Source organism: Coturnix japonica, chromosome 11 (genome assembly GCF_001577835.2).
Source record: "Coturnix japonica isolate 7356 chromosome 11, Coturnix japonica 2.1, whole genome shotgun sequence".
In the NCBI taxonomy this organism is placed as follows: Eukaryota; Metazoa; Chordata; class Aves; order Galliformes; family Phasianidae; genus Coturnix; species Coturnix japonica.
The window spans coordinates 377,038-390,861 of NC_029526.1; the positions used below are offsets into that span (position 1 = coordinate 377,038).

General features: G+C 48.8%; 1 protein-coding gene across 2 annotated transcripts in view; it reads right to left on the reverse strand.

The window, feature by feature from the left end:
- Window positions 1-13,824, reverse strand: part of GNAO1 (G protein subunit alpha o1) — a 115,295-nt gene that overhangs the window by 9,257 nt on the left and 92,214 nt on the right. Inside the window, exons 5-7 of one of the 2 annotated variants that reach the window (XM_015873858.2) lie at window positions 8,017-8,145; window positions 7,458-7,587; window positions 1,923-2,076 (exon numbers count right to left, since the gene is read on the reverse strand). In XM_015873858.2, coding sequence (XP_015729344.1) covers window positions 1,923-2,076; window positions 7,458-7,587; window positions 8,017-8,145 — 413 coding nt within the window. The remainder of the gene's footprint in view (window positions 1-1,922; window positions 2,077-7,457; window positions 7,588-8,016; window positions 8,146-13,824) is intronic. The other variant, XM_015873859.2, reaches the window with a different exon arrangement.

The window sequence follows — 13,824 nt, forward strand, 5'->3', positions numbered from 1 at the left end:
GGGGATGAAAGCAGGCAGTTCTCTAGCATGCAGCTAGCACATTTGTGAATGCATCCCTCTAATAATTCTCTGCCAGCAGAACTAATGGACATCACAAACTTCATTTCATTAAAAGCATTTTGTGTAACCGACTTTTGATGTCAGAATCCCACTTGCCTGATTCACAAGCTTTCAGCAAATATTCTTTTTTGACTCCAGGGCAACTTTCCACTTCATGTTGCTTTTCCCAGTGCTACAAGGCTTTTACTATGGGCTTTCTGGGCTGGGCTTCTAGAATGGCACCTTGAGGGAATCCGGGGTATGCTGAGAGCTTGAAAGGGCTGCAATGGCTCAGCCTGGGATGGGGTGTTCTAGGAGCAAACCATGTTTTCCTCTCAGCAGTTAGATGGGAGCTGAGGGCTGCCCCCAGCATAGAACTCGTCCTGGGGAGGACAAGTGGCATCTAACACTTCCTGCCTGCTTCCATCAGAATTGCGAGTACATGTGTTATTTGGGAATGGGGTTACTGGGAGAATTCAGGGAGGGTGAACTAAATTAGGTGGACAAAATGTGAGGAGGAAAGAGTGAAAGGTGCAGGTTTGCTGCACAGAGGAAGAGGGAAAGATAAAAATCTTCCAGGAAAAAGAAGATGGTGATCCAAAAGGAGAGCAAGAAACATCCCAATCTGCAACCTCAAAAAATGTGAGGTTGGCATTACTGTGAGCATTCAGCCACAAAGACTGTGCCGCTTCCATTATTAGATCATAGAACCATATCACAGAATGGCCTGTGCTCATCCAGTTCCAACGCCCTGCTATGTGCAGAGTCACCAACCAGCAGCCCAGGCTGCCCAGAGCCACATCCAGCCTGGCCTTGAATGCCTGCAGGGATGGGGCATCCACAACCTCCTTGGGCAACCTGTTCCAGTGCGTCACCACCCTCTGGGTGAAAAACTTCCTCCTTATACCCAACCTAAACCACCCCTGTCTCAGTTTAAAGCTATTCCCCCTTGTCCTACTACTATCCACATTTGTAAACAGTTGCTCCCCCTCCTGCTCATATTCTTCCTTCAATTATTAGATCTTTCAGCATAGATTCATTACAGATCTTTTAGACTAACATGCCAGGAAAACTCTGGTTCTGCCAGGAGCAAGGGGACAAGTGGATGGCTGAGATGTGGTAGCGGTGACAAACACCCAGACCTTCCCTGCAAAGGAAACCTGCAGATGCTCCATAGAACTCAGGCAGAGTTGATGATCCACCATGCAGCCCAGAAGAGCAGGAGTGGATCACTCTTCCCTATTCACAGCGAAAATGAAGTGCTCAGAGGAAGGGAGATCTGGTTAATAATTTGTTGGCCTGCCCAGAAATGTGAAGCTCCTGGTGCTCCCAGTTCACAGCTATGTTTCCTGACAAAGAGATCCACTTCTCTGCCTGTCAGTTTGATTATCTGGATGTCTCTGGTGAACTTAAATAATTCACGATGATAAAAGTTTATTTCTATGAAGCTCCCTTGGAATGGTAATGAGGGTTTGTGGGAGCCGCAGCGTGAAGCAGCAGGGTGCAGCTGCAGACTTTGCATGGGGGATGCGTTCCCATCATGAGCAGGTCAGGCACCAGGCAGGCAGCAGGAAGCTGGACTGTGCAATTCCCTGCAAAATGCCCTCACTGTGCCAACAGCCTCCCTGTGCAAATGCCCCGGTGAGCAGCAGTAGCACTTCAGTGTCTAAGAACTTGTATCTGAGTCACTGCTGTGCTTTCTGTGACCCTCTGGAGATGGTTGGGATAGTGAAGAAAAAACCCAGCCTTTTGCAGAGAAATCAATGGGAGCACAGTGGTGGATCCAGAACTCTTCCAGCTCACTGCCTGCCTGGGTGGGCAACACTGTGTGCAGCCCTCCCATCCCTTTGCCCTGCAGCCCCAAACCTGAGCTTTCTCATTACCTGTGTACTCAGGAAAGCAGAGAGTTAGTGGAGATTTCTTGATCTTCTCCTCAAAGAGGTCCTTCTTGTTGAGGAAGAGGATGATGGACGTGTCTGTGAACCACTTGTTGTTGCAGATGCTGTCAAACAGTTTCAGTGATTCATGCATGCGGTTCTGGAATGGAAAGAACACATCAGGCCAAAGGCACTGACTCGGGGCTGTTCAACATGTAAGGAAATCTAAAACAACTAAATTAAGGAGGAAAACAAACAAAAAAACCCACAACAGCTACAATATACATCATAAATGTATATATACATACAGCTGAACATACACATATGCCATCCCTATAACAGTGCACATATACATACACAGATGCAGTCCCTATCACGTCTGACGTACAGTTAGTAATTGTAGGGCAGTCAGCTATGCAAAGCTGTTTTGATTTTGCATAGCAAACGATTTAGAGGATCCCAGCTCACAGAAACCATCATGCACCATGCATGGACCGGGAGTCACGTTTGCCCTTTGATCAGATTCAAGTGTCAGTGCAGCTCATGCAGATTTTCTCAATATATATTATTTTTCTTTTTCTTTTTAAACTTTCTTGAGTGTGTGCGGCACACGATCGGCTCTTTACATTAACCAAGGACTGGTAGATCCTTGAATTAATCTCGAGTTGGAAGCAGACTTGCAGGTGACATGGGCTGGGGATGACCTTGCCGTGAGCTTTGCCCGGTTCAGTTATTTTGTTTTAGTGCTGTCATGTCGTCGGGCTTGGCTTGGAATTTTGGAAATTTGCTTTTAGTTTTCTTTGAACAAGAAGTGTCCAGAAGAGAGGAGAAAAAGAGGGTAAGTATTAAGAAAAACACACAGAGGGGCATCTAAGAACAGCCAGCTATGGGTCAGGCGGCTACCAGTGGTGTTAGCTCGCATCTCAGGGAAAAATGTTAGCTGCCCACCATGAGGTCAAGAAGTCAGCGTTGTGGTTAAAGTCATGCAAAAAAACACAGAGGAAAGAGAAAAGGAATGAAAAAAGACCGGTGAGAGAGCTGCACAGCCCACTGCACAGCGGGAGGAGCTCATGGCAAAGTCAGCCCAGCGCCATCTTCCTTGCTGCTTCCAACTCCCAGCTCAATCGCTTTTTTTGTTTTTTTGTTTTTGTTCCGGGTTCAAGAGAAGCTCCATACCTGCCAAATTTGGTTGGTGTCTCAAATGCTCATTTTTGGGCCCTTGTTTGGCTAGGAGGTGCCGAGGCTCAGTGCTGCTTGGCCGTCGGTGCCCGCATCCACCGGGCGTGCTGAGGACGCTGTTATGGCACAGCGTGGGGCCGCCGAGGCACACGCAGGACTCGCAGACGTGGCGGCCGCGCAGTCGCAGTGCCGATGGTTTTGGCGCAGAGCGGCGCAGCCCTCCACTATTTGGCAATCCTGCAGGGCAGGACACAGCCTGGCGCACTGCCTGCCCCATCCCACTCTGATCCACACACACATTATTGAGCCCAGAGCAGTGCTCCCCTTTGTGTTGTTGCACTTTAGCTGCTGATGGACAAAGCCCCGCAGGACAGGACCGCCCTCCTCCACAACCGCACACCAGGAGGTTCTATCCACGTGCAAATGTGCAAATACACAAATACACATAGTCAGCGGTGCCAGCCGCAATCCACATGTTGGGGTCGTCCCAGGTCTGTGCGCTGAATTCCCGCTCGCTCACTGTGTTACACCTGGTGTCAGAATTGTGCCCACGTGGAAACCCATAAACATTTGGTGTAGGCAGCACCCAGAGCCCACAGGGAGGAGAAGGGAGAGAGAAGGATGGTCAGGGGGACGAGGAGGAAAGACACCAGACTGCTGCTCAGCAGGGTCCCCCACGGAACATTTTGAAAGGATTTTTATCGTCTGTACTGATTGAAAACAAAAGCAGAGAGAAACACAGGAATGCGTCCCATGGCATCGTCGTACTTACTGTGCCATCCTCACCGCCCTACCCGGCAATGCCATGCTGCACACCACGCATGGCCCACAGAAGCACAGCTCTGCCAGGGCCCCGCAGAAGCCCCTCTGCTCCCCTCCTGCCAGGCACCACAGTGCCTTCCCAAGGAGCAGCAAGTCGTAGCTCTCAGTCTCAGCCAGAACATCAATCACCAATCAGTGTATTCCTGGAGGGATGATGGTTAGGGCAAAATGCTTTGTTCCTTTCTACTTCCAGAGGCAATTCTGAATCCCCACGGGGCTGCCTGACCTGGCCTCTCTTGTATTTTCCTTGGCAACTAAGTGCTAACTAGCATGCAAATTATAAGGATATTGGCCATTATCCTAAGCACAGAAACCCCATATCCCCCTCCTGGTTTATTTCTGAAGACACCCAGGCTGCTGCTGCTTGCTAAGGAAATTTCTGAGTGCTGCAATTCAATTTTCCATGCCCAATGACAGCACAGAGCACGCTAACCAGGTCATGAAACAAAATACAAACCAACAGGCCAACACTAGTGCACACCCAGGTTTACACACACGGTGCCTCCAACCCATTACATGTACAGCAATGGGGACACAGACAATACTCTCATGTCTTAGCTCAATATGGATGACCTAAATATTGTCATTCCAGAGGCAGCAATATGCAGCATCCTCCTCTCTTGTGACAGCTGCTTTGCTGAAGAAGCAGAGGACATATGGTTCCTGCAACAGGTCCCATACCATCACTGTCTTAAAACATGAGGAGGAACAACACAAACCTGCCTTCATTCATCATGTCCTCCAGTTGCACTGATGGATGTAACTGCTGTCCCTCTCTCTTCCCAGTTACAGAGTTGAGGCTCTGCATCTAATAGTCTCCTCTCTCTCTCTCTCACAACTGAGACAAAATTCTGTCTCAGTTAGCTCTGTGTAGCTCTGCTACACAGGAAGCTCGAATCCTGGGGGTTGGACTCGATGATCTCTAAGGTCCCTTCCAACCCGCACAAGACTATGATACTATGATATAATGAAAATATCACTGTTATGCAAAACCAAGCACTGCCTGAATTTCCTTGTGGGTTTGCTCCTCACTGCTTATTCATGCGGCCCTGCAGACTGCTCCGGGACATGGCGCTGTGGGACAAGTGGCATACAACGGTACTTGGGCAATGTGAGCAATGTGAGTGACTGCAAATTCCTTTGCAAAGCATGATCTGCAGGGAAGACGGGAAAAGATGTCTCAGACGCAGAAAGTTTTCTTCCTGTCCCGGATGCAGAGAAGCACTTGCCTTCCTTGGCATCCATAGAGTTGCTCTATGTGGCAGGGAGCTGGGAAGAAAACGTATCCCTTGTAAAATGTAACAGCCCTTAGGGACCTTTCCCTACCAGCTTCAGGATGGGGCAGCTCAGAAGGCATTTCACCAGGCTCTTTGCTCAGTCTTGTTTGAAAGAACTGCAAGCCACTGTGAAACCCTGTGCTTATTGCCAAGAGGATACTGGCATACTATCATATCTGTGCACCAGCTCTGCAAGTGTTTTAGGGCACCTGGCTTGCAGCAAGGCTCTTTCCTTCCCTTGCCAGCGCCAAAAGCTCTGCAGCTCTGCACACCTGTGCAGCCCCCAAACCTTCAGTGGCTTAACCAAGTTGGAAGTGCCTGCATCACAGCACACATTTCTACAGAAAACAATGATGAAAGAACAGCACCCAGCCTTTAGCTGCCCTCTCTTTCGTGTTTTCTAAGTGAGAAGCAATAAAATCTGATTTACGTCATTAAAACCAGCAGATGTGACAGATGCAGGCAGACAGTAAATCAGCTGGCCGAAGAGAGGCTGCATTCTGCTGCCTGCTTGGAGAGGAACCACGCTACTAGAGAATAGGGTGAGTGCCTAGGCCATGCTGACAAGGTGTCTGCAGGGCTGCACTTACCACTGCCCACTGTGCAGGCAAGACGCCATGCTGTTGTTTTGCCACTTTGCACTGGCCACACTCCAGTTGTTTATTTGGGTTAGGAAGAGGCATCCCATCGTGCTAGAAAAGAGCATTCTCCCCATTTATGGTGAATGTGTAAATGAACAGCAGCTGCCTCTGCCCTCCTGTTGCTCAGCATCCACAGGAAGTCTTTGTCAGAAGGGAACAGTGAGCAAATGTCGGTGCTGTGCTGGACCCTTACTGATGTAAAAGCAAACCTGGAGCTGGGCAGATACTGATTTCAGAAGCAGCATCACAGTTTGGGCATCACAAAGTCAAACCAGCAGAACATCTTGCTCTTCTCTCAGGCTACAGCTCAGCTCCCTGCCCTGAACAACTGTCCTTTCCCAGCATATTGGTCCCACCTCCATTATGCCATTATGTGCTCCCCACACCCATCGAGCTACAGGGCTGCACGGCACTGAGTTAGTGCCTGGGATCTCACCAGGAGATTATGGTTCCTCCCAGTGAATCCTACAGAACTGTGCATCCCTCACCAGGGACAAGGGCAGCAGGAGGTAAAAAAGTAAGGGTTGTAAATGAGCAGTCACAAGGAGACATCGGGTATCTTCATCGGTCTGCTTAGTTACCTGGAAGTAAATAGTTGTTATGTGAACACCACCCTGAATTCTGGACCCGGTACCACCTACACAAACTGCAGCTAATTTCATTCAACAGTTTTCCAGCACTCAAATATCTAGTTTGGAAAAGGCGGCCTCCTCCAGTCTTTTGGGAAAAGACAAGTGGTAACAAACAACATACATTCCTCGATTTCCTCCTCACCAGCAGGACTGACATCTCACAAGCAGGAGAATAAAGACCCTCAGACAGGCAGGGCTGTCAGGTGTGAGACTGAGCATAGATGAAATGATTATCCAGGTTGAAGTATGGCTTTTGGCTCCTTTTCGTTAGACAAATGCAACCGGGTGCTTGCTGCACTTGTTAGTCCCCAAAGCTTTCATCTCCATCACACTGAATGAATGGCTAGAACACAACAATGAGTCCTCTCACATCCTTTTTGTGTATTTATCTCATTTGTATTAATAGCACTCTTTCTATTATCAGAGAGGTCAGATCCCTACTAACTTTATTTCCAGATGGTATTTTGAGCCTGATGTCACAGCGGGAAGTTATACAAATTCTCCTGAAGCAAATTACCTAAGGAATCAAACAGTTCCACTTTTACTCATGAAAATGAGCTTCTGTAGCCTAAAGAAATAGGTTCTGTTCCTCGTCTGAGCCTGCCTTGGTAGGGCGCCTTGCTCCCACACCTCTGCATCACTGTGGGACCTCTTCCTTCCATTTGTTTGAAAAGCCCACCCATCTGCCTCTCTGCTTCTGGACACAGAGTCCTGTTAGCACACTTTGAAAACACAGAGATCAACCAGAAAAAAGAAGTAAAACACTGTGACTTCGCCAGCACATGAACCATTACCTGGGATGCAGGACTTGATTTTGGGGAGTGCAGGGGAGGACAAGCCTCCTTGGGATGTCAAAGGGGCAGCGACTCACAGAAGCATGTAACTGCAGTCCCACAGCCAGCATATGGACATGGCCATCTCCCAGCGGCGCTGGCTCCACGACATCCCGTAAAGAAGCACGGGGCTCTGTGGGACCCACTTGACACTCACCGTGGTTTCGTCTTCATGGAGCACCTGGTCGTAGCCACTCAGCGCCACGCAGAAGATGATGCACGTCACCCCCTCAAAGCAGTGGATCCACTTCTTGCGCTCCGACCGCTGCCCCCCGACATCGAACATCCTGCGGCACAGGACAGGGCCATCAGCACTTGCTTGCTGTGGGGTGAGGGAACCTTCAGCTGTTTGGGTATTTTCCTGACAAACTGTTCCTGGAAGGCTCCAAACACAGAGCAAGAGGTTGATAGCCTCTGGCTTGGTCTCTCTGCTGGCTGTCATCATGACCACCAATACATGGAGCTTACCGTATATGATCAACTCATTCTGGAGAAAAGATTTGGCCAATATTGGTCTGTTTATGAGACATGGGGCCAATCTCACCTCACAAAGAGGTACTGGCAGTGTTAGAAGAAGTTAGCACAACCTCCAGTCTTAAAAAGAGAGATATACAAACAGGAATGCGAGTATGAGACTATTTACAAACCTATGGTGCTGCTGTCTCCCAGAAATGCCTCATCACCAACTTCCTTGGCATGTGCAGCTGGAGACTCACCTGAAGTGGAGGTTTTTGAATGTGAAGTGGGTTTCTACGATGCCAGTTGTTTTGACCCTGGTTCGAAGGATGTCCTGCTCCGTGGGCTGGTAGTCTGCAGCTCCGATTCGATCTAAGCTGTCCAGGTAGCTAAGGTAGAAAAGAAAACAATCAGATAAGAACAAGGCTCCATCAGTCTTTTCCAATCTCAGATAAATCCATCAGCTTCCTATTAATCGTTTTCAATCTTATTTTCATGGCTGAAAGTATTGTGGTTAAAGATGAAAACTCTCCTATTCTGGGGGGAAAAAAACACCAAACAAACAAACAAAAAACCCAACATGAACCAAACCCACAATCCCAACTACAAAATCTGATAGCAGACCAAAAGCAGGAAATTAAGTGTTCATTCACTGTAAGACCTGATTGCAATCTGTGAAAATACATTGTTTTAATATTACTTGCTGGTTTTATTCCCAGAGGAAAAGTTCCACGCTGGAGCTTTGAGCATTAAGTCCTACCGTTTGGTGTGGAATATTGTAGACAGTGCCCGACAGCTGTGCCCATACGAGCATGATGAATTTTTTCACCCACATTCAAGCTGATTTTTCCAAACAACCCAAGACAATGAAATACAGTTTACAAGGAAGCAAGGAATTTGATTTGGAACACAAGTCAATGTGAATGACAAGCACCCAGTGGCGTCACGCAGTGAAGTCTTTTCCACCACTGTTGAGTTGAACACAGACACTGAATGGTGGTGATGGGATGATGGTTGGAATAAATGCTCAATGTGCTCCTTTCCAAACCTCATGATTCTATGATTATATGGTTCCTAGAAGGGGACAGGTGTGCATTACAAAGCCTGGCTTCCTACCTCCACCTCCAGGAGCTGCCATCTTGTGTCTGTGAGATGCACTGTGCCTATAGCAAAGCAGGTCTGCCCATGAGCAGATTTGCCCTTTGGATCTCTGGTTTTTGGGCAGCCTGAGTGTTACCCAGCATTAAGAGGACCCGCTAAGTATGAGTTTAGAGGGAGTGGAGGTTTTATCGCTCATTTTTGCTGAAGATTTGCAGTCACCCAAAGAAAAGTAAATAAGGAAAGTTTTTTTACTGTGCCTTTTTTCAAGCATTTAAAGAGACTGTGGTTTCATGACAGATGCTCTCTTAACAATCTCGTGATGGGCTCTGGATAGATGAATGGGGCTTCATTGGCTTGTTGCTGAAATGAGCTCCTTTGCTGTGATGGCCAAGGCCATGATCACTCATCTACTCACAGCTGGCTGTCAGCTTCTGTTATTTAAGAGACAGCTGCATTCCTTTAGGCATCCCCACAGACCCAGAAGCTCTGCAGCATTTTATTCAGAGACTCAAGCTTCCCCTGTCCTCCAGAACAAGACCTGAAATGCTAAGGGGTAGAGAGAGGAGCTGTAAGAGAGTAGGGATGGTGTTTCCTCCTGCAGGTGCCCTGCAGACCCTGATCTCTTCCTCCATCTCCATTTTCTGTAGATTCCTATGATTCAATTCCATTTTAAGGCTTTTCTGATTAATTATTCCTGCCTTTCAGACACTCCTTTTGTGCTGAGAGTGCAGTGGATGAAGAGCTGCTGCTGGCCGAAGGGCTCAGCATTGCAGCAGTGCTGAGTGGTTCTTTCCTGTAATGACATGTGACAATTTGCTCGTGTCCCCCCCAGGCCTCAAGCTACACAATGGGGCTGCAGGTGGCCCTCACTGCCCCCACAGCAGTGGCCATGGACAGCAGCACACACGCAGCTGCCAGCCTGGCCCCTCAGCACTGACTAAGCTTTGGTTGTGATGCTGTGAATGAACCAGCTCTGAGGTTTTCCTTGCCCACCTTGTGCATGCAGCCACACAGCCTCAGGTGCCTCCATCCACCCACTGTGTGCTGGGGAAATGGGCTGGTGGGATGGGATACAGCCTCTAGAGGGGGAAGGACAATTGCAGTAGAGGGAGGAGAGTTGTGAAGAATCCATCCCACCCCAGACTTGGGTACCTCCATGGGAAACTGGGCTGGGAGAGCCTTTCCAGTGAGCAGCACTCATGTGCAGGCTGCAGGGTGATGCTTCCCAGCACAATGGCAGAGATCTCAGACTGCTCAGGCCTCATCCTACCTGGCTGTGGGTGAGCTGAGTGCTGGAGGCTGGCAGCATGGGGTCACTGACATGAAACACACCCAGCCCTGGGCTCCTGCCCCCAACTCTCTGCTCACCTTTTCCATTAACTCCTCTCCATCTCTTTCCTCATTTCTAGTCTTTTCCAGCATTCTGTTTTTCAGTGCCTGAAATTATTTCAGTTTCCTGGATCTGCAGCTCTCCTGGTAGTCCTGATGAAGATTGGCTATCAGTTTATATGAGGTTATACAATATTTTCAGCATTGTTTTTGAGGCTGCATTCCAAAACTATTTACTCTTCTGGGTGCTCTCACCAGGAATCTCTCCCATCCCAGGTTGCAGCATGTTGTTTCCCCAGACTTGATTGCTGTGCTAGGCTCCATCAGCACCAGACCTGTGCTCCCCATGTTACTCAGCACTGGGTGGCAGTGCCCCTGTGCGCCCCTTGAGCTGCCAATCTCAGGTCTAACTGTTGCTGGAGACAATTAGTTGTCGCAACCGACTGGCTTCATGACACATAATCCTCTCTGAAGGCAGCATGTGTTTAATTAGCAAAAATAAGAGCACTTGGGAGGCTGTGGAGTGAGCGCTTTGCTCTCCCCTCCCCACATCATCCTTGTTGCTTTGTGCTGGCATCAGAGCATCGTCTGCTTCCAGGCTCGAGGGTTCTGCAAACTGGAGTGGAAGTGTATTTGAAATGACACATTGGCTCCTACTTGCCACCCATGTTGCCCAGACTTTACAGGGGTTAAGAAAACTGTAGAAAGGTTAGGAGGCTTTTGCATACATGAATCCCCCTTTAACACTTGTGCTCCTAAGCTCAGCAGTTCCATTACTGCTTATATCTCTTAACTGAAATGCTTTGTTTTGAAGCAGATTGCAAGTTTCTGAGTCACTCGGTTGATCAGACTTGGGGAGGTAAAGCCCAGCTACATAACACTGCCAAAACAAAATGCACAAGGAACAGCATTTCCATAAGACGGAGAGAAACAGGTGAGTCTGACGCTATGAAAGGCTCTACAAGGACTAGGATGATGCTGACTTTCCTCACATGGTAGTGTTGAAAATGGAGTAAATAAAGTAAATAGCACATGGTTGCAGCACTGCTGGTGCCAGAGAAGTTGCTGCAGGAGCCCCCCTCTGGGAACACAGTGGTGGTAGCACACACACACAGCCCTGAGACAAGGCCCTTCCCAGGCACACAGCCCACAGAACCCCCCTAGGTTCTGTGCCAGAAGCTCTGTTGGCTGCTGTCCACAATGGAGAAGTGCAGCTGAGGTCCCCAGCTGTGGTCACAGCTGGATGCCTGTGGCATGGCTTACACACATGTACCCATGGGTTAAGGTCACTGGCAAGAAAATAGTTAAAGCTCTGTTCATTTAAATGTGCTTGCTTAGGGTGGATGTGGGGACACCAGGGTGGAAAAGCAGAAGAGCAAGCCTGGAAATGGCAGTACCTTATCAGATTTTCCTTCATGGCGCTGGACTGTGAGTGAAGGGCCATGGGTGGGATATACCCAAGCACTGCAGCACTGGCTTGGGTTGCACTGGAGGGAAAGGCAGAGCACCATGTGTCAGAGAGCTGAGTCACTGCCAGGTTATTTTCTGCTTCTCGTACAGAAGTGCTCAAAGGTGAGCTCTGACACGTGTATTGGTAGCTGCTGGCAAACACTGGCTCTTCAATCAAGGTTAATGATTAAACCTGTCATGAGCAGGATTCATCTCTCTCTGGATGCTCTTGGGAAGAAGGCCCAGCCAGCTGGTTGTGCTGTGCTCGTGGATGAAAAAGGGCATTTCTAATGTGTGTTATCTGCTTCTGGCACTAGGTTGTACCTAACTTCTTCCTTCTGTGCTGGCAAACCAGCAACAAAATGTTTATTTGGCATTGAACCGTTTAATATTTAGTAACTGCAGAGGAAGGAGCCAGATGAACAGCACCAGGCTTGGGGGGTGTCAGTGTAGTAAACTCGTAGCATCTTCCACCAGGAGAGGAAATTTGTGTGGGTGCTGCTTCCAGAAGGTGTGATATGGAGACACAGCTGCCCAGGCACCACAGGGCTCCTCCTGCAGACAGCATGCCCGGCCCTTGCTGCGGAGCAAGGGTAGAAAACCCCAGAGCCCACAGTCAGAGCCCAGCAGCACACACAGGGCTGATGTAACACATCTTAAATAACCATCAGTTATGAAATGCTTGAAACGTAGCCAGGCAGTTGTATTGTGTCCCTTCAGCAATCGATAACACCTCAGTGCAGGAAACACAGCGCTCACACGTGTACAGATATGATGTCCTCTTGGGGAAAGCAACAGCATGTAGAAAGGTGCAATGCTTGCCTGTGCTGATAGAAGAACCAGGTGGGCAGGGTAAGGGGCTGCAGAGGGGAAACAATTTGGTTTGGGTTGGAAAGGACCTTAAAACCCACCCAGTTCCAACCTTCTGCCATGGGCTTGCTGCCCCCATCAGCTCAGGCTACCAGGGCCCCATCCATGGCCTTGGGCACCTCCAGGATGAGGCTCCCATAGCTCTTTGGGCAGCAGTGCCAGGGCCTCACCTGTGATGTTGGCTGGCTGTTGGCAGCAGCAGTGATGGTCACCTGGACGACACTGTGGGGTGTTTTCCTGCATGAGCTCTAGGTGCTCACCAGAACCCCTTGGGAAATGAGGAGGAGGTTCCCTGCAGTTAAAAGGATGTTGCCAAATCTTGACAGGAGGGATGCTGTGCTGCAATGCCTTTTTTTAACCCACACTGATCGCTGAAGTCAAAAACACAAAGATAGGGCAAGTGTGCCATACTCCTCATAGCTTCCAGTGCTTTGTGGATAATGGGATTTTAAAGAGAAGGGTGATACCTTCTTGTTTATTAGCCATTGTGGATGGCTCAAAATCTTTCCTGTATTGGGGACCTGGACATAATACTCCAGGTGGGACCTCAGAAGGACAGAGTAGAGAGGGACAATCCCCTCCCTAACCCTGTTGGCCAGAGACTTCTCTAAGTACTTTTTAAAGCCACATAAATTCCTAGCAGCCACATCTGCAACAAGGAATTTCACAGCTCAGCTACTCTGCACTTACAAAACTGCCTCCTTCTGTTTTATTAAATTGCTGTGTCAGAGTTTAACACCAACTGTACAGGAACAGCTGTTGTCTGTCTCCTCTCCTCTTGTTTCTGTAGATGCATCCCCTGCTGAGCACCCCTGCTCTGGCTGGGAGAGGTTCCTTGTCCAGAGTCAGGAAATCCCTTCCAGACTTCATCATACCATGAGGAGGGTTCCTGATCTCCTACACCCTGTCTGAGATGGGAAAAGGATGAAAACACAACTGCATGATCTATATGTAAGCATCTGCTTTACAGTCCCTTAATATGATGCAGCCCTGTGGACAAGCCTGAGTCCCTGGAATGAGCAAATGGACAAACCACAACAGCTTGCTCACCACTGCCCCAGCCCCTGGCAACCTCACAAGCTAATCACTCTAACACTGGAAAGTGAACAGCTGTGAGCACAGATGAAACCAGACATTCCCCTTTTGACCAGCCACTGGTCAGAGTGATGTGAAGGAAGGCCCAAGACTTCTATTTGAACTTGTGGCAGCAGGGAAAGCAACGTTAACATCTTCATTTCTAAGCAGGAAGAAAAAAAATAGAGCTGTAGCATTTTTGCAGTGCAAGGTGTGTGCCTGCGGTGGGGATGGCCCTGGTGAGG